The 24,766-nt window shown below is 37.7% G+C and overlaps 1 protein-coding gene across 1 annotated transcript in view; it reads left to right on the top strand.

The window, feature by feature from the left end:
• LOC311287420 (B-cell receptor CD22-like) overlaps positions 1–13,163 on the top strand; it is a 38,063-nt gene extending 24,900 nt beyond the window's left edge. Inside the window, exons 5-12 of the mRNA XM_084404279.1 lie at positions 7,611–7,646; positions 7,797–8,105; positions 8,943–9,194; positions 9,493–9,765; positions 11,249–11,497; positions 11,805–12,077; positions 12,536–12,652; positions 12,793–13,163. Of these exons, the coding sequence (XP_084260405.1) occupies positions 7,611–7,646; positions 7,797–8,105; positions 8,943–9,194; positions 9,493–9,765; positions 11,249–11,497; positions 11,805–12,077; positions 12,536–12,652; positions 12,793–12,836 (1,553 nt within the window). The 3' untranslated portion in view covers positions 12,837–13,163. The remainder of the gene's footprint in view (positions 1–7,610; positions 7,647–7,796; positions 8,106–8,942; positions 9,195–9,492; positions 9,766–11,248; positions 11,498–11,804; positions 12,078–12,535; positions 12,653–12,792) is intronic.
• Positions 13,164–24,766: the final 11,603 nt, after the last annotated feature.

Genomic DNA, 24,766 nt, shown 5'->3' with positions numbered 1-24,766 from the left:
AAGAAATCTGCTAAAATGCTGTCATTATTGCGCTCCCTCACGCTGTTCGAACCTGAATGAAGAAGACGTTTTAAAGAATGTCCCATCTGCTTTGATGTCGTTGATCTACTAGCCTCTAGTGTCTGAGAATCACCAACGAGTTTTTACAACACTGTTGTCAAATATCTATTCCGAAGCTATGGGGGGAGCTCTAGAGAGAAACCTGCGAGCGAAAAGCAAGAATACAGCGTAGAAATCCCGAAGCTACTGAGTGCTGCTTTAATGGCAGCTAATCTTCCTGGGGTCCTCTTTAAAATATTCACAACATAAAATTACACAAAGCAATAACAACACAAATTACAATCAAAAGAATTCAAACATTGCAATTACATTCAAAATATTACGAAGTGAAAGAACATGACCATTTCCAGCTTTCACGAGGTCATTTGCAGCAGTTCCTGGGTTACTGTCCTCTTAAATTTGTATTTGTTCTGAATTCTGCGTGATGAAACAGAGAGTCGATTCCAAATAGATATTGCTCTGTAAAGTGATGTGCGTTTCAGAAAATTTGTCCTGGGAAGCGGAAGTTATGTTATGTCACCACCTAGTGCCTGCCTGGTGGCATATAAGTATCCACTTCCAACAAAAACAAGCTGCTCAGAGAGAAACTGTGGCTGTTTCATAAATACTGCATTCCACAATATTAAAGTTAATCGTAGTTTGATTTTGTCGTCAACTGTGAGCCAAGAAAGGCGTGTATGCATCAGGGCCACGTTAGTCTTAAGAGAGCACTGGAGGACAGTCCTCGCTGCCCTATTTTGTGCCACTTGAAGCTTACGAAGGTCTTTTTGTGATGCAGACGACCATATAATTGGACAGTTTTCTAAATGGCACAAAACAAGAGACTGGACAACCTGTTTAGCAATGGACATAGGAATATATGACATACATTTTCTGGACATTGCAATACCATTCCCCATTTTAGCTATCACTCCATCAATATGAGGTGACCAAGACAAGTAAGAATCCAAGGTGACGCCCAGTAACCTGGTTTGCATCACTTGTCTTAGCTGCAGCCCATTAACTGACAAGTTCAGAGAGGGCTGGGTAGTTAGTTTTGATCTTTTCCAGAATATCATAGATGTTGATTTGTCTACATTTAAAACTAATTTGTTATCTTTTACCCACTTGCTTATATTCTGCAAGTCATGATTTAATAGATTTGAGACATCATGAGGAGTTTTTGCAGAACAGTACAGTGTGGAATCATCTGCATACATGACAACAGTTGAATATTTCACAATGAAAGGTAAATCATTTGTAAAAATCGAGTATAGCAAAGGCCCAAGGCAGCTACCCTGGGGCACACCACAATGTATTGTCCTAATAGATGAATATTGACCATTAAAGAACACCCGCTGCTTCCTATTGGATAGGTAACTCCCCATCCATGACAGAGACGAAGGTGTAAAACCATAGCATTCTAATTTTTGAAGCAGTATTTTGTGATCTATCAAGTCAAACGCTGCACTGAAATCCAACATCACTGCTCCTACTAATCTGTTTGCATCGATTTCTTCTAACCAGTTGTCGGTCATATGAGTTAAAGCAGTACATGTGGAGTGACCCTCTCGATATGCATGCTGGTACTTGGTGATCAGCCTGTTAGAAAAAAAATATTTATAAACTTGTTCAAAAGCAATCTTTTCCATGACTTTGCTGAGTAAAGGTAATAAACTGATAGGTCGGCTATTCTGTCCTGTAAATGTGGCTCTTTTATTTTTAGGCAGTGGTATGATTTTAGCCTCCTTCCATTTCTCTGGAAATATGCCCTGCAACAAACTTAAATTGACCAAATGAGCAATGGGAAAGGACAGAGCTTCAGCTGCCACCCTGATAAGCCTGGAATCCAAGTGGTCCATGCCTGATGCCTTTCCATCAGGAAGAGCTGCAAGAATTTTTCCGACAGAACCTCTGTCAACTTGACTGAATGAGAAAGTGACAGAATGGTTCTTCTCACTCATTATCTTACTTAATATTGCATCATAAGATTCTGAGATATTTGGACACATACCAGATCGAAATTTCTCTACCTTACTAATAAAATAATTGTTGAAATAATTAGCAATTCCCTCTGGATCTGTAATGAACACTCCATCATTTTCAACATGTGAAGCAGCTGAGTGCTTACTCCTGCCCATTATTTGATTTAAAGTGTTCCATAGTTTTTTTTACCATCATTTTTTGCTTCATTAATCGTTTCCTGGAAGTACTCTTTTTTCTTCTTTCTATTCATTTTGACTACTTTATTTCTAAGAGTTCGGTATTGTTTTTGATCAGCTAGTTCGCAAGAAATATTAGCTTTTGTTTTAGCGTTATCTCTAGACAGCATTACATTTTTAAGATTTTTGTCCAACCAAGGGGCGCTTTTATTTCTCACAGCTCTTTTTCTGAGAGGAGCATGCTTGTCAACTATTTTCATTAGTATGTCCATAAACCTATTAAGGGCTGAGTCAGGGTCACGATCTTCACACACTTCTGACCAGTCCACACCTTGAATTTCACCCACATACTGCTCTTGGTTGAAATATCTATAAGTTCTTTTATGAATTATTTTACCGCCCCCTTTAGGCAATTTAGTTTTCCTTGTGACTCCTATGATATTATGGTCACTACAACCAGTGGGCACAGAGACTGCTTTGGAGCATTGTTCAAAAGCGTTTGTAAATATATGATCTATACATGTTGCAGATAACACCAATGTACTGGTAGCAACCCTAGTGGGTTGAGTTATGATTTGTTTTAGGCCACATATTGTAGCTGTAGATTTAAGCTTCTTAAGCCCCTTTCACACAGCGCATTGAACCCGGGAAATTGCCGGCAAATTGCCGGAACGCCTTCTGTGTGAACGCAAACACGACCCGGGTTTAATGCCGGGATCGATGCCGGGTTGGGGACCTAGTAACATTGCCGTGTTCAGTCCCGGGACGCGCGCTGTGTGAACAAAAGCCGTAATAATGCCGTGTCGTAGTGATGACGCTGAAGCCGGGATCGTTCGCCAGCTGTGAAACGGTACGAAATGCGCAATTTTATGATCGAATCAGAGAAATAAATGCACAAGCGTGGTTTCTCGAGAGAGAAATCACAGCTCATTAGCAAACTGAAGACGCTGCTGAGACATTACAAGTCACATCGATGTCACGTGTCTTTCCGGGACATACACGGGTTGTGTGTGAACGCGCTCTCTGATTCCGGAAAATCACTGGCAGTGTGAATGAACCAAAATCAAATGAACCCGGGTCAAATCCCGGGTCACTTTATCCGTGTATTTTCCGGAATCTCTGTGTGAAAGGGGCTTTATACATTGGACAGTTTGGTGACAGCCAGTCAATGTTAAGATCACCTAAAATAAATATCTCTCTGTTTTGATCACAAACAGCATCAAACATTTCACATATGTTATCCAAATATTGAGTATTGGCACTGGGAGGTCTGTATACACACCCAACTAAGATAGACTTTATGTGTGGTATATGAACTTGTACCCATAATGCTTCAATATTCTGCCATATGAAATCATTTCGAACATTAACTGGGATGTTATCCTTAACATAGAATGCAACACCACCACCGTGTCTATTTCTGTCCCTCCTAAATAATCTATAGCCGTCTATCTTCACATCAGCATCCGTGAAGCTAGAATCTAAGTGTGTTTCAGACAAAGCTAGGATTTCAATACTATTGGACTGCAAGATCTGATATATGTCATTAGTTTTGTATCTCAAACTGCAGATATTCAAGTGCGCTATTGTAATACCCTTAATTGGAAAAGCTAAATGACACAAGTCAATAGCCATGATCTAAATTACAAGTAAAAACCCACAAAAATACAAATAAACAAAACAAAAATGAATGTTTGCATACTTCTAACTAGGCTCCTCCACTCTTGGATTTTATGACCAGTTTATCATATTTCAGAGTGGCTATTTCTCCTCTTTCCCAGGCAGCTCGCAGCTTGGGTAGCAATTCTTTTCTTTTCTTCATTACAGCCTCAGAGAAGTCCTCATTTATGTAGATGCGTGTACCTTTTAATTTCTTTGCAGAGGATAAAATGGTCTGCTTGTCCTTGAATCGCAGGAGTTTGGCGATTATCTGTCTGGGTCTTCCACCCTCCTGATGCTGGCCAATCCTGTGGGCCCGTTCAATTTCAATATTGTTGTCATTTAGACCCATTTTGCTGACCAACATGTCCTTGATTTTCTTCTCGGATACATCCCAGCTCTCTCCTCTTTCCTCAGGAATGCCATCCACTATAAGGTTGTTTCTTCGTGACTGGTTCTCAATAAAATCCAGCTTTGTAGCCATCTTGTCCAGCTCCTCCTTTGATTTAAGTATTTCCGTTTCAAGCTTCTTCAACTTATTCATTTCCTCTTGTGCTTTAGCCATTTTGTCAACTTTGTCTTGAGTAAATTCCAGGCTAATTTTGATTCCTTGAACATCCTTAAATACATCATCTAAGCGTTTGTTGGTGCCATCAATTATGAGCTGCACAAAAGATTTAAAGTTGTCATGTTGTTGTTGTAACATGTCTTTATAAAAATCTTTTTGCTGCTCAAGCGTCTGAGTGAAGAGGCTCATGGTCACCAGTGACTCATCCTCTGGTGGTATAGCCTTTGGTTGTCTGGGAGGCATGTTGTTTCTTACCCTGTGCGTCCACCTGGGCCCTGGGTGTAAAACCAAGAAAGTCCTGGGTAGCTCAAGGGCTTCGGCCTACTCCGGACCTCACTCCAAACAAACAAGATTTTGAGGATATTCCAGCAATATCTTCACTCAATATTGTGGAACAGGTTGGATTAGAGGGTACCAGGAGCAAGATATTATGATGTATCTATGAATATCTAAGAATTTAAAATAAATGTATAAATAAAGTAAAATAAATATACAAAAACATCATATTCTTATATATATATATAATAAATTTGTTTTAAAATAAATAAATCGAATAAAAATAAAACACATCTCTCTCTCTCTCTCTCTCTCTCTCTCTATCTCTCTCTCTCTCTCTCTCTCTCTCTCTCTCTCTCTCTCTCTCTCACACACACACACACAATTAATTGATTGACAGAATTAATGAACTAAATCCATATAATGATCACATGATGGGAACCCCTATTAAGTGTCTGGCAGAACCCTTATAATGTTTCTTCTAAAGAGTGAACCAGAGATGTATTACAAAGTATTATTTCCAGTCCAGTTTTATTGGTATTTCTACTTAAGTATAAATATTTTTGTTGCCTTTTATTTCATAAAATTAGAATTTTGATGCTTATTGGGGCATTTTTATCTGTTTTGCTTTAACCTCAGGATGCACACATGCATTACCTGCAACTTGCACCTAAAAAACACACATTTGAGACAGAAGAAGCTGTCAGATGATGTTAGACTCAATAATAAATCGAATCAGATATTTTGTGTCTATTTAATAATAATAATTATTAAATATATAAAACTATTTAATTCCTCTCTGTTGCTCTGACTCTCTTCTTTAAGTTCAGGAAGTGTTGAGTCTATAAGACTGACTGTGTTTGACAGTGTGTCATTAATAGATCAGGATGGAGCTCAGTTCACTTCCTCTAATGATCTGTGAGTATTATTTTCTCATTTATGCATCAGTTGTGAATTTTGTATAATGTTGTAGTGAATCAGTGTTCATCTGTATTTCATCTTTTTAAGTATTTGGTCTGTTTTTTATTTATGCTGCTATAATACTTTGAGTATCAAATCCATGTAGTTCATGATATCTGTGTGTGAAAGTGAAAAACTCCTGATGTGCTGAATGAGATCAGTGTATTGATCATTACTGTGATGTTGTTCAGTTTAGTTATGGTTCATGTGTGAATCAAACGTGCTGTCAGGTTATGTAGTTGTCTTTGTTTTCTTCAATAGATCTTCACTATCTACATTTAGTCTTTAATTGTGATGTGGATCTCAGAAACTCAGATGTTGATTTGATGTCAGGTTTTGTTGTTCTGGAAACTCCTGGAGTTGTTCAAGAGTTTAGTAGTAGATGTGTAGATGATGTTGTGAGACGGCTTGTGTTTCTTCAGTCTCAAACTCTGACTAGTGACATTAATGACCACGATGAAGCCACTTCCCATATGAAGCAATGATTACATGGAAAATAAGATCTTCAGACTGTGGTTTCAGCTCTGTCATGACAGCATCAGCTAACTATTATTGAACATAGATGTTTTCTTCACTCTTCCACTTATTGACTTATATCTGGAAGAATATATAGAGTTGATTTGATATAATAGAAATGGACAGAGTTGAGCTGATGGAATAGAAAATGAAGCAAGTTCATACATAGAATTTTAAAAACGATAAAGAAGTTAAGATTAAAACAGCATTTTCCTAGTTTTACATTGATTGTACTATATCTAAAATGGAAAGTGTACCAAATTACCCATACTTGAAAGTATCTATTTTTCTCAAAGAGAGATTTACAAACCTTTTCTCTCTGTCTCAAGGATTGGGGTCATTTGGATGTTTCATTATCATGTTTAGTCTTATTTCTCTTCATAATAAAATACCATATTGTCACCCTGATATCTGAGAATATACAAATTGAGGACAAAGGTTTTTCAATTATCATAACAGCTTTAAACTTCTGATATTTATAAAATTTGTTTATATGAAAGGTTTCAATTTTACCATAGTATTTTCTTGTGAATTTCCTCTTATTAAAACACCATTTTAAATAGTTTTCTTAGTCTCTTCATTTGTACGGACGGTTGCACAACATTGACATTTTGGGGGTTTAAGATACCAAAAAATAAAGTAATATTTATTATTTGAAAATACTAAAAATGAATTCAAACTGAGTAGTTTTTTATGGAATAAAGTCAAATGTCATGAATTTATCAAATTAAAAGGGAATAATGCACTTACTTGGACACAAAATTGTGCGCGTCATGTCATTGACCCTAATGTAGTTTTTCTAAAGCATTTACTGCCATGAGAACTCCCAACAACACATCCCTATATGACCGCTTTCGCAAGCTACGCTAGCGGCGGTCATAATAATGCACTTTTTGTGCACGTCATGTCATTGACCCTAATGTAGTTTTTCTAAAGCATTTACTGCTGTAAGAACTCCATACTAACCCAACAACACAGTCTGTGTTTGTCTGAAAGGACCTTGTGAATTGGTGTCAAAAAAATTAAATAAAATAAATAAATAATAATTGCATATAATCAGCAGACAAATCAAGCCTTTTTTTGGAGAGACTGATATTGTAAATCAATATTGTATTTTCTCCAGAATGAAGTTGTGAGGATGCAGCTGGTGTGTGTGTGTTGATTCTCCAGTTCTGCTCTACGCCACAACAGAGATCTCAGCATAAACACATGATCAGTGTTTTTATCAGAATTGATTATTTTTACATGTCTTAGTCACATTTAAAAATATAAGCACACAAGTTTTCTGTTAATGAGCCTGTTTTTATCATTTCTCTGCCACCTTATAATCATCATAAATTATTCAAATGCTGATTTAAATGCATTTATGTATGAAAATGAATGAAGCAACAACAAATAAATGAATGTGTTTTGTCTCTTTTGATTTGTAGTGCTGATTTCAAACATCCAGCCTGGACAAACTAAAGGTGATTTATACATTTCCTCAAGTCTTCACACACATTACACAGTGGAACAGAAACAGAAAGTGTTTAGCAGTGTGTCGAGTACAGTGAGATTCTGTCAATTCACTTAATATGACTTTGTTAGATGTTTAACCATAACTTCTGTTTGTTCAGTTTTTACAGAGGCACCTAAAGCTGTTCTGACTGTTCAGCCTGAACCATCACAGATATTCAGAGGAGAGACTGCCACTCTCACATGTGACTTACAGGGGGAAGGATGGACATACAAATGGGAGTGTGTAGATAGAGATTACATATCTAAAGAGTACGTCTCTAAAGAGAAATATGAAGATTATACACAGTACGATTTTAAAGAGAAAGAGTTCAAGATCACTGCAGAGATCGCACAGATATGCAGGTGTAGCGGCTGCAGAGGATCAGGCTGCTCTGACTGGAGTGATAAAGTGACTCTGACTGTGTCGGGTGAGTGATCATCACTGACTGACTTTAGGATCTTGCTCAGATTGTATATTATAATGATGTTTGCTTTGTGTTGGAGTATTATTATCCAAATGATAGTTAAAGTTTAGGTTTGACTCAGATCAGATGAATCCAAGCCATTTTCAATAACAATGTGTCATCAATTTATTTTCCATTCCCTACAAATTGTTGTTAAATTAAACATCCGATCAAGCCTTCTGCCTGCGCTAATAATTATCATGAACATCTTATCAATATACTGTATCTGTATGTTAAAAGATATGATTTGTACCCTGGATATCACAGATGTTCCTTTTTTAAAGATTATTTGTATTACACCCTAAACGCAAATATATGCATTTATTTTTTAACTGTAACATAAATGTTACTTAAGTGCTTTTTTAATAGAAGCAAATGTATGCATAATGCAATCTATCCATTAATTATCATACAGCAACAATAATAGCACAAAACTATCAAATACATTTGAACTATAAAAAAAGCTGCATGCTGATTAATGTTTTTTTGTTTGTTTTTTTGTAAAAATTGTATTACAGAAGGTACTTTTATTCTTATACTTTTAAGATCAATTTATTACAAAGGGATCATTTGATTCTTTTAAGCACTGGATTTGTCTTCATGTATTTTCATTCTGAGAGTTTAAAGTTGAACCTCTTGTGTTTGATGAACGTAAAACTGCATATAATTACATTACTCACAATAACAGAGAAAAGTATTAAAGTATATTAAATATAATTAATATAAATTATAGAAAACATAAGCAGTGATAGATGATTACTGAAGGCTGTATATTAACACAAGATCATGAAATATTTACAGACAAACCCAGAGTAACTGTGAAGCCCCAGAGTTCAGTGTTCACTGGAGACACAGTTACTCTGAGATGTGACGTGGGACACTTAACTGGACAGGAGATTATCTGGTACAAAGACTTTAAGATAATAAAATCTGGTGATGAGACAGAAACACTGAGAGATGTGAGAGTCTCTGATGGAGGAGAGTACAGTTGTGCTGTAATAAGAGAAAACAACCCCACAACACAAGGTCATAGAGTCACGCTAACAGTCAGAGGTAATGTGCAATCTGATTTAATAATTGGAATATTATGAAACTTAATGTCATCCAAGTAAGCTAAGTATTTCAGAAATTATATACAAAGTCACAGTTAGCTAAACATTTTTTAAGTTAAACAATGTAATAATTTAATGCAGAAACAATGAGCTCATTGAAGTAATGAATACTTGTTTGTTAACAAATGAGTAACATTTTAGCATTGGTGCATGTTGATTCAGATATTATGTAAATGAATGTCATCCATCAACAGTATCATGTTCTGTCAGTTAAATTAAACACAGTTCATTTCTCACAGAGAGACCCAAAGCTGTATTGCGTGTTCAGCCTGATGGACGAGTGTTCAGAGGAGAGACGGTCACTCTCACATGTGACATACAGGAGTCAGACGTCACTAGCTGGACCTACAGCTGGAATAAAGATGATTCAGAGATTCATGTCAGTCAGTCACAGGAATACAGAATCAGTTCAGTTAGTGAATCTCACACAGGTCAGTACAGCTGTAGTGGAAGAGAGACACGAGGATCACGACACACACACACCAGTGATGAAGTTACACTGACGCTTCCAGGTGAGTGTGAGAATCTCTCCTTCACATCAATCTGATTCACATCCATGGTAAAATTACCACTGAGATCAGTGTATCTCTTTTATACTTAACAAAACAAAGTGCTATTAAAGGGATAGTTCACTTTGAAATTAATTTTTGATATGTTTTAGCTTACCTCAAGGGCATCCAAGATGTAGGTGTCTTTGTTTCCGCAGTAGTTTCAATTTTGATATTTCTAGGTCAAACCGTTCTTGTCTGTCAGTCATATAATGCAGGTCGATGGTCACTGTCTCAAAACACAAGCACAGAGTCCAAATTAAAACAATTCCCCACGTCCAAATGAAACAATTCCCCATCATAAGTACACATTGATGGCCTAAGACACGAAACGAGCGGTTTGTGTGAGAAAACGAACAGTAGTCATATCGTTGTTATCTCTTGAAAACAGCACACGTCCAAATGATCTGACGGCGCGGGCGGGTATAGATACATAGATGTCGCCTTGGCTACTGCAGTTCATTGGAACGAAACCGTAGCCAAGCGACATCTAGTGTATATATCTATACCCGCCCGCTGGCGGGTATAGATGTATACACTAGATGTCGCCTTCGCTACTGCAGTTCATTGGAACGATACCGTAGCCAAGGCGACATCTATGTATCTATACCCGCCCGCGCCGTCAGATCATTTGGACGTGTGCTGTTTTCAAGAGATAACAACGATATGACTACTGTTCGTTTTCTCACACAAACCGCTCGTTTCGTGTCTTAGGCCATCAATGTGTACTTATGATGGGGAATTGTTTCATTTGGACGATGGGGAATTGTTTTAATTTGGACTCTGTGCTTGTGTTTTGAGCCAGTGACCATCGACCTGCATTATATGACTGACAGACAAGAACGGTTTGACCTAAAAATATCAAAATTGAAACTACTGCGGAAACAAAGACACCTACATCTTGGATGCCCTTGAGGTAAGCTAAAAAATATCAAAAATTAATTTCAAAGTGAACTATCCCTTTAAAACTGGTTGAAATATGTGCATTAAAGAATAATTGTATGATGCTTTTAAGTATAAAATATGAATGATGAACAGTGACAAAGACATGATTGATGACTGTAAATAAATGTTGGTTTAAAAGTTGGATAATATTTGTCAAACTCCAAAATAACAGTCAGTGAGCAAAGATTCAAATCAATGGCTTCACTGAGACCTACATGACACAAGGATATTTTTTTAACCGAAAGGTTTAAAAGTTTAAAAAACAGAAGAAAAGTCAAATCTGGTGGTGCTAGAGGGTACATTATTTTTCATTTTAGATAAGAAAATCTAACAAGTTTAGATGATGGGAAAACAGCATATAATTACATTACTCACAAGAATAGAGAAAAGTATTGAAAAAGTATATTAAATATAATTAATATAAATTATAGAAAACATAAGCAGTGATAGATGATGACTGAAGGCTGTATATTAACTCAAGATCATTATGAAATATTTACAGACAAACCCAGAGTAACTGTGAAGCCCCAGAGTTCAGTGTTCACTGGAGACACAGTTACTCTGAGATGTGACGAAAGACGCTCAACTGGACGGAGGATTTTCTGGTACAAAGACTTCAAGAGAATAAAATCTGGTGATGAGACAGAAACACTGAGAGATGTGAGAGTCTCTGATGGAGGAGAGTACTGGTGTGGTGTACTGAAAGAAAACTCCACAGCAAACGGTCAAAGAGTCACACTAACAGTCAGAGGTAATGTGGCAATCTGATTTAATAATAGGAATATTATGAAACTTAATGTCATCCAAGTAAGTTAAGTATTTAAGAAATGTACATATACAAAGTCACAGTTAGCTAAAAAAAATTGTAATTTAAACAATGTAATAATTTAGTGCAGAAACAATGAGCTCATTGAAGTAATGAATACTTGATTGTTAACAAATGACTGAGTAACATTTTAGCATTGGTGCATGTTGATTTAGATATTATGTAAATTAATGTCATCCATCAACAGTATCATGTTCTGTCAGTTAAATTAAACACAGTTCATTTCTCACAGAGAGACCCAAAGCTGTATTGCGTGTTCAGCCTGACGGACGAGTGTTCAGAGGAGAGACGGTCACTCTCACATGTGACATACAGGAGTCAGACGTCACTAGCTGGACCTACAGCTGGAATAAAGATGATTCAGAGATTCATGTCAGTCAATCACAGGAATACAGAATCAGTTCAGTTAATGAATCTCACACAGGTAATTACAGCTGTAGTGGAAGAGAGACACGAGGATCACGACACACACACACCAGTGATGAAGTTACACTGATGCTTTCAGGTGAGTGTGAGAATCTCTCCTTCACATCAATCTGATTCACATCCATGGAAAAATTACCACTGAGATCAGTGTATCTCTTTACTACTTCAACAAAACAAGTGATATTAAAACTCTTTGAAATATGTGCATTAAAGAATAATTGTATGATGCTTTTAAGTATAAAATATGAATGATGAACAGTGACAGAGACATGATTGATGACTGTAAATAAATGTTGGTTTAAAAGTTGGATAATATTTGTCAAACTCCAAAATAGCAGTCAGTGAGCAAAGATTCAAATCAATGGCTTCACTGAGACCTACATGACACAAGGATATTTAACCGAAAGGTTTAAAAGTAAAAAAACTGAAGAAAAGTTAAATCTGGTGGCGCTAGAGAGTACCTTATTTTTTATTATAGATAAGAAAATCTAACAAGTTTTGATGATGATAAAATGATTTGGTTGTTTAATTTTTCAGGTCCAGAAGCTCCATTGCCAGTTCTCTCAGTTCTCAAACTGCTCAGTTTTCTACTGGCAGCTTCTACATATCTGCTCGTGACCATCATTATAGGAGTCAAATGCTACAGAGCTCATGGTGAGATTCTCTCTCTCTCTCTCTCTCTCTCTCTCTCTCTCTCTCTCTCTCTCTGATCTGTTCTCCTACAGATTAATTTAACCAGATCTACCATCACTATGAATAATTAACCCTTATTCCATATCTCGTGTGTTTTACAGCTCAGTCTGATGAGATCAATCAATATGCTGTAACAGAGGAGTGAAAGTCTGCTGTCCTGATGAATGAATCCCATTCTGTTTCTCTTTTTCAACATTATTTAGTTATATTCATAATGTGTCTGAATTTGACATAATTAAGGCTTAAATGAACTCTGCGTGAGCTACTGCAGCTTCACTAATCGTATCTCTATCGTATTTTGTCTTTATTTCTGTTTTGAATATGTTGAAGTAAATTGTCAAGTGTTTATCCTCATTGTTTGCCAAAATGATTTTGTAATTAATATGAAGCTATAATTTTAGTCTTTATTTGTTTCACTATATGTCTTGCATTTCTGCTTTATTTAATAAAGAAGCATAGCCTGGCTAACGTCAGACTTCGTCTCATTGAGACGTGGTCTGGGAACCACGGGTTCATTTTCTCGTATTTGAGGCGTGGTTTACGAATGCCCAGAGCCGTTTATTGGGCGCTACGAATGTCTATCAAATGCGCCTGTACGTAGCTCATAGCCAATCGTTTCAATTATACCAGATGACGTATGTAGAGCGACAGAAATTTGACGAGGAAGAAGACGATGGGTCAGAGATTTGTGTACACGATGGCGTTCAGCGACTAAACTACTTAAAACACTATCTAAGGCTGCATCGAAAGGTAACTTCGCGTCTGCTGCCATGTTTGTTTATATAGATATAAACAAACTGCTTTGGTGTGTCGCATAGACGTCGTCATCGTCTTGCTGCTCCCTCCCCGTTCTGTGATTGGTTCCCTTTTTGAGGGGAAAATCTGGTCCATGGTGTCCAGGCTGCCTAGCAGCATGAATAAAATCGCGCTGTGTGCAAGGCAGCATAGGGAAACCCAGGCTAAAAGAAGCATACATCTTCAACAAATAGTGGAGAAGCTCAAATATCTTCAAAAAGCATCACTGAAGTCGGTGTTGGGAAAGTGACACAAAATTAAGTTAAAGTCACTGGTTTTGGGTCACAGAGTGCTTGTGCTGGTCATTGTGGTAAAAAATAAATAAAAATAATTCTGCCAGTACATCATTTATTTTCAGTGCTGGGTACTAGTAACTTCTTATATATAATCTGGATTACGTAATCAGATTCCAAAGATTCATTACTTGTAATTAGATTAGATTATGTTTTAAAATACTTGTAGTCAGACTACAGTTACTTTTTTATTGACTACATGAGTACATGTTACTCTCACAATGGCTATTCATAATTTATCGATTTTCCCTACTGCTCCTTTTTTATCTTTTAAATTTTCCTTTCTAAAAAAGCCTATTGCTTATATACGTTCAGAAGCTCATCCAGGTTTGTGGAATCACACACAGATCAGCTTCTAGCCATGTGATTATCACGGAAAAGTGAAAACAGCCAAACACAGCATTTGATCACTGTATTAACACAAATCATTTCACTTTTAATAAGTTTTAAATATGTGGGATTACAAATTTAAGATTGCTGATCTTAAATCTTAAATCTTAAATCTTACATCCTTACTTAACATAACATGAAAAATTAAGGTAGAGTACATTGAATTTAGCATTTAAGGTTATGATGATGACATCAGATGAATAATTCTCTTCAGCAAAGTTTCCAGCAAGAGATTCCTGTCAGTCCTGTTCTCTCTATTAAGTTAAATGAGTCCGATTACTGAGCCTCTCGCCCTTTGTCTTTAATGGCTCTTGGAGCCCCTGTCCCAGTCTTTGAATAGTTATGCTGATTGGATTAGGATTGGTAACACTCTAGAGTATAGGGCGGGTTCCTAAACCTGGATACTTCATTTGCATGCTTTGTTTAAGGTCGTCACCCAGGTGCCTTGTCTACATTTCTAAGCCCTGCCTCCTAAAATCTATATAAACAACAATGTACACTGCCTCAGTTAGACTTGATGACTGCAGCCGACAGCTCGTGTTCTCAATAAAGAATCCTGCTGAAGATACAACCGAGTCTCCTGGTCTTCGTTTCTGAGTTTCCTACAAATACTAACTTTCACTTTTAAGGAGTCAAGTCCCAATGCGGTGTAATTCTCCCATGTTGCAGCATGTGGTATCTTTTAGACGACATGTGTATGTGGCGATACAGAGAGCCAAACAGTACTGAGGAGGTTATAGTCTAAGTGGAACCTGCCCCAAAAACACCGACTACGCCACCCTGGGAATTTCACCCAGAGAATGATTCTTCTTTATTTCCTAATTGCAATACTATTGATTCACTTAAGGACACACAGGTAAGTAAACAATTCAGCCAGAGACGAGGTTCAATTTTAAAAGAGATAACAAATTTTATTCAATAATTTAAAACACAATTCGAAACACATTCATACTTGCTGCGAGGCCTACCGGTGGAGGAGAAAGGAGTCACAACGGCACGAAGAAATCCCAGGAAAGGTCACCACGTGAACACACAAACACTAAAAAAACACAACAGTGGACACAGCAAAGTAAAACAGAATAGACGACACAGCACGCAGGAAGGGGAAACCACCACCCGGACACCAATACCCCCACCTTCGGCTCTCAGCCACTGAAACAGACACACACGATCAAGGGGGATTCACTCAACAGAAAAAAAGAAAAGTCAATATAATATTGAATAAAGTACAATGAAACCTTGGCCAAGGAAGACAAATTCAACAATAAAACAGAATAAGACAAAATATAAATAAACATTAACTGGATTAGTTTATCTAATGAGATAAACTAAAATCACTGATAAAGAAACAAAATAGAAAAAAAAACAAATTAACTAAATTGAAAACAAAGTAATAGAAAAGAAATATAAACACTTAACTCAAATTATAACTGTAAAGAGCCAACCCCTTCAACTGCATCCAAACAGTTAAAACACTGGCCCAACGTCAAACTAGAGGCTCGCACAGTCAAACGTACGGCCGTGGCCCGTGAGAGTCCAGTGGCCGTGATTGCCCAGTCGCCGTGAAGGCAGAACGGGCGGGCAGCGATCGAGTAGAGTTGATGATGCAATGTTCAAAATCTGCATTAAAAAGACAGCTGTACAGTGATCGAGTGACGTTAGAATTTCTGGTACGTAATGTTCAAAACACACAAGAACACAGCTGTCCAGGACGAGCAGGTAGCACGATCGCGTACAAGTGCTGGTATGAATGTTCAAAGCGTACACATTAACAGCTGTCCAGGGCTGGCATGCAGCGATCAAGTAGAGTTGATGATACAATATTCAAAATATACTCGTTAACAAGCAACACTCCAGGACGGACGTGCAGAAATCAGATGACGTTAAAGTTGATTGTACAATATTCAAAATGTGCGTTAAACAAACAGCAATCCAGGCAAAACAGCAGCTAGTGAATAAATACTCTGCGGCTGACGTCAATCTCCAGTTGAACCAGCCCAGTTCCGATCAAGCAGCGTTTTGTATCACCCAGGAGGAGGCAGCTCAAAGGGTACAAACAGTACAGGCAGCTTTCAGTAACATCCGCTTTTAAATGCGTTGAACGACGGAACAAAGGGCTGGCCCGCCAACCGGAGATAGCAGAGCAACACCCGGAGTGAGTGACTCGGAAGTATGACGCACTTCCGTCACCCGCGAGCAAGAGGGCAGTCAGAAGGACTACTACCTGTATTTATAGGGGGAGCCTGTGGCAGTAATTGGTAAAAAGAACGCCAGCTCGTTATGAGTTAACTCATACTGCTACAATCTACCCCACCTTTTGGATTGTCGCCCCGACGATGAATCAATAAAATTAAGAATACCATATACTAGCTCCAAGACACTCACCTCTATCTTGGGACGCTAGTAAAGCAAACACTGAGGGAGACCCTTGTTACAAGTCTTCTTACCATAATGGCTACACAAGAAACACTTGTTACAAATGCTCTGCCATGACGGCTACAACAAACACTAGAGACACTTGGTACAAGTCCTCTTGCCATGACGGCTACAACAAACACTAGAGATACCTGGTACAAGTCCTCTTGCCATGACGGCTACCCATCAATCCATTCTGTTAACCCTATGCCTGATCTTCCCCTAAACATAAGACATTTTCGGTCACAGGGCACAAAAACCAATCTCAATTGTAGGGGCTCTAGTCATGGGTAGAGCAGTAGGTAACACATTAGGGGGTGTAGAACTAGGTCCAGGCACGGCTGCAGCCTGTTCCAGTCGCAGCCTCTCATTATCTGCTCTTAACTGCTCAACTAAGTCCCTCAACTCCTGTAACTCTCCCTCCATACTTATCCTGCCCAATAAAGGGGAAACTCTACCGTTAGGAGATAGGAAAGCGGAGAAAGAACACCAGCTGCTGTTTTGCCTGTAACACAGAACAAAGAAAATGTGAACACTCTTGGACAAATCAAAATGCACCCAGGACCACAAAGGAGCAGAAATAACCAAATGCAACAAAATTGAACACGTCTCGGCTTTAAATTGTAAACCCTGCCGACTATACGCCAAATGTGGCGATACAGAGAGCCAAACAGTACTGAGGAGGTTATAGTCTAAGTGGAACCTGCCCCAAAAACACCGACTACGCCACCCTGGGAATTTCACCCAGAGAATGATTCTTCTTTATTTCCTAATTGCAATACTATTGATTCACTTAAGGACACACAGGTAAGTAAACAATTCAGCCAGAGACGAGGTTCAATTTTAAAAGAGATAACAAATTTTATTCAATAATTTAAAACACAATTCGAAACACATTCATACTTGCTGCGAGGCCTACCGGTGGAGGAGAAAGGAGTCACAACGGCACGAAGAAATCCCAGGAAAGGTCACCACGTGAACACACAAACACTAAAAAAACACAACAGTGGACACAGCAAAGTAAAACAGAATAGACGACACAGCACGCAGGAAGGGGAAACCACCACCCGGACACCAATACCCCCACCTTCGGCTCTCAGCCACTGAAACAGACACACACGATCAAGGGGGATTCACTCAACAGAAAAAAAGAAAAGTCAATATAATATTGAATAAAGTACAATGAAACCTTGGCCAAGGAAGACAAATTCAACAATAAAACAGAATAAGACAAAATATAAATAAACATTAACTGGATTAGTTTATCTAATGAGATAAACTAAAATCACTGATAAAGAAACAAAATAGAAAACAAAACAAATTAACTAAATTGAAAACAAAGTAATAGAAAAGAAATATAAACACTTAACTCAAATTATAACTGTAAAGAGCCAACCCCTTCAACTGCATCCAAACAGTTAAAACACTGGCCCAACGTCAAACTAGAGGCTCGCACAGTCAAACGTACGGCCGTGGCCCGTGAGAGTCCAGTGGCCGTGATTGCCCAGTCGCCGTGAAGGCAGAACGGGCGGGCAGCGATCGAGTAGAGTTGATGATGCAATGTTCAAAATCTGCATTAAAAAGACAGCTGTACAGTGATCGAGTGACGTTAGAATTTCTGGTACGTAATGTTCAAAACACACAAGAACACAGCTGTCCAGGACGAGCAGGTAGCGCGATCGCGTACAAGTGCTGGTATGAATGTTCAAAGCGTACACATTAACAGCTGTCCAGGGCTGGCATGCAGCGATCAAGTAGAGTTGATGATACAATATTCAAAATATACTCGTTAACAAGCAACACTCCAGGACGGACGTGCAGAAATCAGATGACGTTAAAGTTGATTGTACAATATTCAAAATGTGCGTTAAACAAACAGCAATCCAGGCAAAACAGCAGCTAGTGAATAAATACTCTGCGGCTGACGTCAATCTCCAGTTGAACCAGCCCAGTTCCGATCAAGCAGCGTTTTGTATCACCCAGGAGGAGGCAGCTCAAAGGGTACAAACAGTACAGGCAGCTTTCAGTAACATCCGCTTTTAAATGCGTTGAACGACGGAACAAAGGGCTGGCCCGCCAACCGGAGATAGCAGAGCAACACCCGGAGTGAGTGACTCGGAAGTATGACGCACTTCCGTCACCCGCGAGCAAGAGGGCAGTCAGAAGGACTACTACCTGTATTTATAGGGGGAGCCTGTGGCAGTAATTGGTAAAAAGAACGCCAGCTCGTTATGAGTTAACTCATACTGCTACATGTACATGATTCTAAATAATGAAAATGAAGAACTGAACCTGATTATGAAATTTAAAGTTGATCATTTTGGTTACGTGATTTTTGCGACCTCTAGTATGATGAAATGCTTTGGTTGTGGGAAAGAAGGTCACACTATTAGGGCATGCCCAGATAAAGAAATACAGAGTGCAGCTCATGACAATGTGGCAACTGAAGGGACGAGCGCCGACAGTGATAGAACACGTAATCCCAAACCCGCTGCGGAGAGCAATGGTAGTGAAGTTGCGGAGATGATGGAGGTGAACACTATGGTAATTGACGATGCAAATAAGGTGGTAAATGGCAATGTAAATACCGTGGTAAATGCGGTCGTAAATATTGTTTCAAATGGTGCTGAAGGAAAAGATGATTCAGTACAGGAAAACAATGTTGCTGCTGTTGTGGCTGAGGCGGGTTGTGATGATTTGGATATGGCGGAGGATGAATCTATTTTCAAAACCCCTGCAATGAAAAGAAAGACAAGCAAAAGAGGGAGAAGGAAAAAAGCTAAGAAAGTAGTGGATGGTAACGTCTAAAACGTTGAGGAGGTTGAAGTCGATTCAGACACTGGTTGTCTTGATGAATCTGCTCAGGGAAGTGAGTGTGAGTCTTCAGACTCTTCTGTGGCTGTGAGGAGGTCAGGAAGAATTGCTTATACTTTGGAGAAAATAAAGATATTTCTACAGAACACTAAAGGAATGAAAGGGGTGAAAGTAGAGGATTTTTTTCCCGAATAGGCAAAAATTCTTGGACTCAGCTAAAATATTGATGAAGGAGACATGGGTGGATTTACAGATCAAGACATTTTCAGATTAAAGCAAATACTGCATAAAATCAAACTAAATATGCTTAATGAAGAATTTGAGATGGCTTGATTTTTTTTTCTTTTTTTTTTTCTTATCTTTGTTTGTTGTCCTGTACAGATGTTTTTCCCACTATAATGAGCAGAATTAAAGTAGGTACTTTGAATTTAAATGGAGCAAGGGATGTTCATAAAAGGGCAATTCTTTTTCAATTGATAAAACATTGTCTTAAACATTGATGTTATGATGATACAGGAAACTCATAGTGACTGTGCTAATGAAATTGAATGGAAGAAGGAATGGGAAGGTGAAATTATATTGAGCCACAAAAGTGCGGTTAGTGGAGGAGTGGCTGTTCTCTTTCAGAAGAATTTGATGCCAATATCCTATGAAGTTGAAAATGTGGTGGATGGGCATCTAATGATTGTAAAGGCACAGTTTGGGAAATTAAAGTTAGTCTTTATTAACGTCTATGCTCCTACTTTGGGGGTAAAATAGAGTGGTTCTTTTAAATGAAATTGATACTTTATTGTCAAATTGTCATACTGAAGATTACATGTTCATGGGTGGGGATTTTAATTGGACTGAAAATGACAATTTAGATCGAAATCATTCAGAGCCACACATGGCGTCACAGAGAGCGATGGTTAAGCTTAGTAATGCACATGACCTGTGCGATATTTGGAGAGCTTGACAGATTTTATTGTTTTAAATATCAATTTAATATTGTTAAAAGCTGTGATATAAAATCAGTAGGTTTTTCTGATCATTCCATTGTCATTGTTACTGGTTTTATTGCCAATATAGAATCTAAAAGTGCGTTTTGGCATTTTAATGTTTCCCTTCTTGAAGATATTTTTTTTAAGGAGGTTTTTTGTGAGTTTTGGAAAACTTTTAAGGTTAAGAAAAAATGTTATACCTCAATTCAACAATGGTGGGACTGTGGGGAAATTCAAATATAGCAACTGTGCCAACAATACAGATTCAATGTATCCCAGGATATTGCAAGATCATTGGAAGAATTAGAGATTGAAATTGTGAAATTACAGAGTTTAGTAGATTCTACAAGGAATCAAAGGTGGTTTTATGCTCTTAAATCCAAGAGAAGAGTAAGGAATGATCTGTTAGGTATTCAAGCGCAGGGAGCGTTGATTCGTTCACGCTTTCAAAGTGTTGTACAAATGGATTCCCCTGCTAAGTTTTTTGTTTTTTGTTTAGAGAAAAAAAGTGGCCAAAGTAGGTATATTCATACTCTCCTTTCAGATAGTGGACAAGAACTCACAGTTTTGAGTGAGATTAGAAAAAGGGCAAGGCTATTTTATGCCGATTTGTATAAAAGTGAGGTCAAGGAAGAGGAGGATTTGAATAAAGTTTTCCTTGAAGACCTGCCTAAAGTTTCAAAAGGTGCGGACACTAAATTAAAGAGGCTTTTATCTAAAGGAGAACTTTACGCAGCTCTAAAAAGTATGGAAAATGGTAAAACACCTGGGATTGATGGTCTCCCGGTGGACTTTTATAAAACATTTTGGGAGATGATTTACTGGAAGTGTTTAATAATAGCCTAGCTGAAGGTCAACAGCCGATGAGTTGCAGGAGGGCTGTCATCACGCTCCTGCCGAAAAAGGTGATCTAAGAGAGATTAAAAATTGGCGGCCTGTTTCACTATTATGTGCTGATTTTAAGATTCTTTCAAAGACTTTGGCGAATAGAGTTAGAGAAGTAACTGGGGACATCATCCATATTGATCAGACATACTGTATGCCTAACAGATCTATATTTGATAATGTTTATTTGATTAAGAATATTTTGGATGTTTCTAGTCTTTTGAACATAGATACTGGATTGATCTCTTTAGATCAGGAAAAAGCGTTCGACAGGGTTGAGCATCTTTACCTTTGGAATATGCTGGAAGGATTTGGTTTTGATAAAAGTTTTATTGGCATTATTAAAGTTTTGTACCGGGATATTGAAAGTGTTTTAAAGGTTAATGGTGGTTTGAGTGGACCTTTTAAAATTTCACGTGGAATTAGACAGGGTTGTGCTTTGTCAGGCATGTAATATGCTATGTCAGTCGAACCTCTATTAGTAAGAATGAGAAATGGAATTGAGGGCTGGGATTTGCCTTTTTCTGGAATGTCCTTTAAATTATGTGCTTATGCAGATGATATTGTTGTTTTAGTAAAGGGTCAAAAAGATTTAGAAGTTTACAGTCAATTATTAAAGACTTTAGTTTGATTTCATCTGCTAAAGTAAATTGGACAAAAAGAGAGGCAATTTGCGTTTGGAAATTGGGAAAAAGGTCTACCCACATTACCTGCTGGGTTATCATGGAATAAAAAATGTTTTAAATACCTCTGAGTTTATTTAGGTAACAATGAAATGTTGCAGACAAACTGGGAAGGTTCTTTGGAGAAAGTGCAAGGTCGACTTGAAAAATGGAGGTGGCTCCTTCCGAAATTGTCTTACAGAGGAAGAACTTTAATAATAAATATTCTAGTAGCTTCTGCTTTGTGGCATCGGCTGGCTTGTGTTGAACCCCCTGCTGTTTTTTTGGGAAAATTGCAGTCAATTCTGGTTAACTTATTTTGGGACAAACTGCATTGGACTCCACAAAGTGTGCTGTTCCTTCAAAAGGAAGAAGGAGGACAAGGACTAGGTCACCTGGCAAGAGGTGCTCTTCAATATATCCAAAGATATTTAACTGGACCAAAAAACCTTGTCTGGAGAGAGGTAACCAGCACAATTTTAAAGCAGGCTGGAGGACTAGGACTGGATTCTACATTGTTTTTAATGGACTGTAACAAAGTGCCAGTAAATGGACTACCTCCTTTTTATAAAGGACTTTTTAAAGTCTGGAGCTTCTTTACAAAGCAGAGGTTGAAATCAAATGATTCACTCTTTTGGTTATTAGAAGAGCCTTTAATAGGCGGAGCTCGTTTTGATGTGTCTTGTGAATCCATACCTGGAATAAGTTACATGTTGATGGATAAAAAAATTGTAAAGTTAAGACAACTTGTTGATATTAGTGGAGTTGATTTTAACAATGTTAAAGAGCTGGCCTCACAGGTGGGTATGGTGTCTCTTCGAAAAGTCAATGTGTTTGTGGATCTGATTAAACAGAGATTGACTGCTGAGGAAAGAGCACTTCTTAGAGATTATTGGAGTGGACAAAGTACTCCTACAGGGATGGACTCATATCCTGATATCAGTATATCACACCTGATTTTCAAGGATTTTCTGGACCTTTATTAATGTTGAATGGACGACATGATTTAAAACTATATGAAGTGAAAGGGAAACAATTATATAAATGTTTTGTCAAGGTTTTGAATAAAAAGGTGTTAAATGGAAGAGTGGACAATGTATGGAAAGACAAATTGGGAGTAGAAGAAGACTGTAAACCAAACTGGAGAGTGTTATACAAACCACCATTAACAATAAAAAAGCAGGAGATATTCAGTGGAAGGAAAAAAATTACATCCCCAAGTCAAAAATTTCTAGTGACTGATTACATCAAAATTTTTCAATTAGTCTGACGTATTATTTCTCATTGAGCCAATGTTAACAGACTACTGCAACAAGAATTGCACTTGGGCCAATTTAAAAATTTAGATGTGACCAGTCACTAGAAAATTTTGACTTGGAGAGGTTAGAATTTTTTTACAGTGATGGTACAGTTGCTGTTAATGCCTTTGTTTCTGGCATTAATCATAATGTGCAGAGTGGGTGTCCTTTTTGTGATATGAGAGAAACTGTCTTTCATTGTTTTATGGAATGTGACAGATTGGTCGATTTATTTAGTGTACTTAAGGGGTTGTTTAAAAAAAAAAAAAAAAAAAAAAAAATTTAAGAGTTTTATTTTTGGACCAAAATATTACTTTTCAATTAGAAAGAAAAGCCAGCTTTTAAATTTTTTGGTGGGTCAAGCTAAACTGGCCATTTATATTAGCAGAAAGAACAAGATTGAAAGTAAAACAGGACAAGAAGTACTATTGATGTTTAAAGAGTTTGTGAAGGCCAGAATTTTGGTTGATTATAAATTCTATAAAGCTATGAATAACTGTGAGTTTTTTTCTGGATCAGTGGTGCTATAATGAGACTCTTTGTACACTATTTGAAGACAACCTAATTATACCAACATTGGAATGATCATTGTGTTTTCTTTTTCTGTCATTGCTGCCATGTGAATACTATACTGTTATTATTTTATGAAAATGTATAATTGTGTATATTTTTTATGGATGATTAAGTGAAAAAATACAGTTCTGTTGAAAATATTTAGTTTGAATAAATTTGTAGTATATTCAAATAATAAATATTACTTTATATTTTGGTATCTTAAACCCCCAAAATGTCAATGTTGTGCAACCGTCCATAAAAATGAACAATGATTTTTCTGTTCAAAAATCTCTCTCTCTCTCTCTCTCTCTCTCTCTCTCTCTCTCTCTCTCTCTCTCTCTCTCTCTCTCTCTCATATAGGCCCTGCCCCTAATGACACACGTTATATGCTCTTGTGGGCATAAAATGGCCATCGCGTGCACATGACTGTGGCCCTGTCCCAAATGGCGCACTTCATGAGGCCGTCCCATTCAGCATATTAACGCTCTGAAGTGTGCTCAGCAGCGCCCCCTTTGTGCCCGTGAAGAGGTCTTCCGCGAAGCCCGCAGAGATGCAGGCTCCACACACTTTAACTACCCGGGAATCCTTGCGAAAGGCCAATCAGACAACGGATGGGAGGAGATTTCGCTCACGGACAATTGTTGACATGGCTGAGAAGAAAATATTACGTTTTTTATGACCTACAGTAGATGTACATTTTACCAGTTGTTACCAGTTGTTATGGTCATCGAGCAGTGGTTGATGTGTCAAAGATAATAATAGTGTGTTGAATAATACGATCACATTATGATTCATTAAATAAATAGAACCGAATGGCAGGGCTTTACTGAGTCATATGTAAACATAGTATGAATATTGAAACCTGTAAATTCATCTGAAACTCATGCACATTTTCATTATGTGTTAAAATTGTAATCTTAGTTCAAATGGAACATTATGTATTATTATGTACAACTGTATTCATCATTTAAATAAGCATGATATATCT

The sequence above is a fragment of the Rutilus rutilus genome, assembly GCF_951802725.1.
Source record: "Rutilus rutilus genome assembly, chromosome: 3".
Taxonomy (NCBI): domain Eukaryota; kingdom Metazoa; phylum Chordata; class Actinopteri; order Cypriniformes; family Leuciscidae; genus Rutilus; species Rutilus rutilus.
This window is presented reverse-complemented; position numbering and strand designations above follow the sequence as displayed.